General features: G+C 45.0%; 1 protein-coding gene across 1 annotated transcript; it reads left to right on the top strand.

The window, feature by feature from the left end:
* Positions 1 to 837: 837 nt before the first annotated feature.
* On the top strand, positions 838 to 1,625 carry LOC103644015 (transmembrane protein 256 homolog). Its single transcript, XM_023301021.1, has 5 exons — positions 838 to 890; positions 1,011 to 1,081; positions 1,185 to 1,265; positions 1,359 to 1,402; positions 1,526 to 1,625. Exons 1-5 carry the CDS (start codon positions 839 to 841, stop codon positions 1,623 to 1,625), a joined length of 348 nt encoding a protein of 115 aa, XP_023156789.1. The 5' UTR covers position 838.
* The last annotated feature ends 871 nt before the right edge of the window (positions 1,626 to 2,496 follow it).

Raw genomic sequence — 2,496 nt, 5'->3', positions numbered from 1 at the left:
GGCGATTGGAAAGGTGCGACCACAGGAACAAAAGGAGCAAGATCAACCTTCTTCCTCAACCATGGTGCATCCCCCAACTCAAGACGATGAACAGGTTCATCAACAGGAGGCGTGTGATCAAGGGGGAGCACAAGATAATCATGTGATGGAGGAAGAAGCGCAACCGGCACCTCTATAATTTTAGTTTAAAAAGAATATTCTAGTCCAACCAATAAGATTCTTTTCTATATACTAACTTATACTTTACCTATATTACTCTATAAATTTCCTCTATATCTAACTACTATATATTTTATTCATACCTTTTATATATCGTTTTAAATACACATCGTTCGGCTGCTGCAGCCATTTGCTACTCCTGCTGCAGTGTCGCGCGCTGAGGAGACTTGCAGTCACAGCCCACAGCTGCAGCCAAAGATATATCCAACCAAACTTATGGAGAGTCGAGTTGCTATCTTCGCGCGCCGACTAGCAAGGAGCCAAGCAGGGCATAATACTGAAGCAGGCTGCGGCTGCAGTAACAAGTCAAGGAGGTTGAAGGCGAACTAGAGAGAAGAGGAAGATGCTCTGGATAGTTTGATTGTTTAGGGTTGAAGGCGAACATATCCTGTGCAATCACTTATCCTGGTGCAAGCGTGCAATCAAGCGATCTGGTGCATCCGATCTAGATCTAATGATGACTGTTATTTTATATTTAACCCCTTCCACCTAAAACATAGTACCTATTTTACTTTTAACCCCTTCCATATGAAACCGTTGGATCTAGATTGGATGCTCTAGATAGTTTGATTGCACGCTTGCACCAAAATGAGTGATTGCACAGGATATGTCCTCGAAGATGTTGGCGGCGAGGGATCCGATGCTGTGGCACAAGGTGGCCGCCGTCTCCGGTAACCCACCTTTTTTTCTTCACTCTTTTCGTCCTCTCCCCCGCCCCCGCCTCCGCCCCCTTCTTCCTGGAATCCTCTTTCCTCAATCAGATTACCGAGATGAGTGGTTGATTTGAGCAGGGGTTGCCGCTTTGGGGCTCGGCACCTACGGCGCGCACATGTTCCGCCCCAAGAACCCCGCGTACAAAGAGGTAGATGACGTTCTCCATCATCCGCATCCCTCTACGGTCTCCGATTCGTTCCTCCCAATTTAGCGATTTGCTTTTTATAATTTGTTGTGAATGGTTTTGGCAGGTTTGGCACACGGCGTCCATGTACCATCTCGTCCACACCGCGGCGCTGCTCGAGGCGCCCATCACCAAGCGTCCCAACGTTGTGAGTACCAGTGCTGCCCGCTTCAATATTTTTGCTGTTACGATACCTCCCGGTTAATTTACATGGACTCTCCGATTCTTGACGTGTTTGCAGTTCGGAGGGCTCCTCACTGCTGGAATCGTGCTCTTCTCTGGAACGTAAGCAGTAAATTATCAGAAGACATTGAATTAGAAAAATGAATTTGTTCTTCTGACATCTTTTATTTACATTGGAATTGTGTCATAAAATCGTTATTGACAGAGGATGTACAATTTTGTTAGGTGCTACACCGTGGCTTATCTTGAAGGTAGGAAGTTTTCTTCACCGGCACCATTGGGGGGCTTTGCGTTTATTGCTGCTTGGGCCAGCCTCCTCTTCTGATTAAATTGTGCTTTTCCAAGAAAACAAAAAAAATCACAAACCTCTCTATCTGGTGTTTTATCAGGTTGTGAAAAATATACTTGTAAAGTGTATACAGTGGACAGTATGCGCCTCTAGTTAATAATTCAATCTGTGATTCCTGTGTTTCTATGATATGCTTGCTGCTCATGATATGTTTTCAGTTGGACATGCCAGTGAAATTGCACCTCCTGTTTTATTAATTTAGTCCAAGTTCATAGATGTGTGTTGTTCAAAGCTTGGGTTTGCTTCAGTTTTGGCATTTCAACCTTTATATATATATATATATAGGGTGATGGTAATGGGAGCCCTGGGCTTCCATTAGTATGGGAAGCCCCAGTCAGGTATATCTACGCGCGCTCAATCTGGTTCTGGTTCTGGCTCGGTCGGATTCAGCGTAAAACGTAAGCTAAAACAGCGTAAATGAGTACGAAATTTAGCGTAAATCTTATATCTGTTTTGTAACAGCAAACGAGGCCTAAAATTACGGCATAAAAATCGCATGCAGCCGATCGTGCGCGGGTTCTGGCTCGGGCGGATTCCAGCGTAAAACGTGAGCTAAAACAACGTAAATGAGTACGAAATTTAGCGTAAAACCTATATCTGTTTTGTAACAGCAAACGAGGCCTAAAATTACGGCATAAAAATCGCATGCAGTCGATCGTGCGCGGGTTCTGGCTCGGGCGGATTCCAGCGTAAAACGTGAGCTAAAACAGCATAAATGAGTACGAAATTTAGCGTAAAACCTATATCTGTTTTGTAACAGCAAACGGAGCCCAAAATTACGGCGTAAAAATCGTGTGCAGCCGATCGTGCGCGGGTTCTGGCTCGGGCGGATTCCAGCGTAAAACGT

The sequence above is a fragment of the Zea mays genome, chromosome 1, assembly GCF_902167145.1.
Source record: "Zea mays cultivar B73 chromosome 1, Zm-B73-REFERENCE-NAM-5.0, whole genome shotgun sequence".
NCBI classification, from domain to species: Eukaryota; Viridiplantae; Streptophyta; class Magnoliopsida; order Poales; family Poaceae; genus Zea; species Zea mays.
The sequence above is the reverse complement of the archived record's forward strand: the minus strand, read 5'-3'. Positions and strand labels throughout refer to the sequence as shown.

Excerpts from the sequence above, each read along its gene's own strand:
- LOC103644015 (XM_023301021.1), top strand. The coding sequence starts at position 839 with ATGTTGGCGGCGAGGGATCCGATGCTGTGGCACAAGGTGGCCGCCGTC. Across the intron at positions 891-1,010 it reads CAAGGTGGCCGCCGTCTCCG|GGGTTGCCGCTTTGGGGCTC; the intron begins GTAACCCACCTT and ends TGATTTGAGCAG. Across the intron at positions 1,266-1,358 it reads TCACCAAGCGTCCCAACGTT|TTCGGAGGGCTCCTCACTGC; the intron begins GTGAGTACCAGT and ends ACGTGTTTGCAG.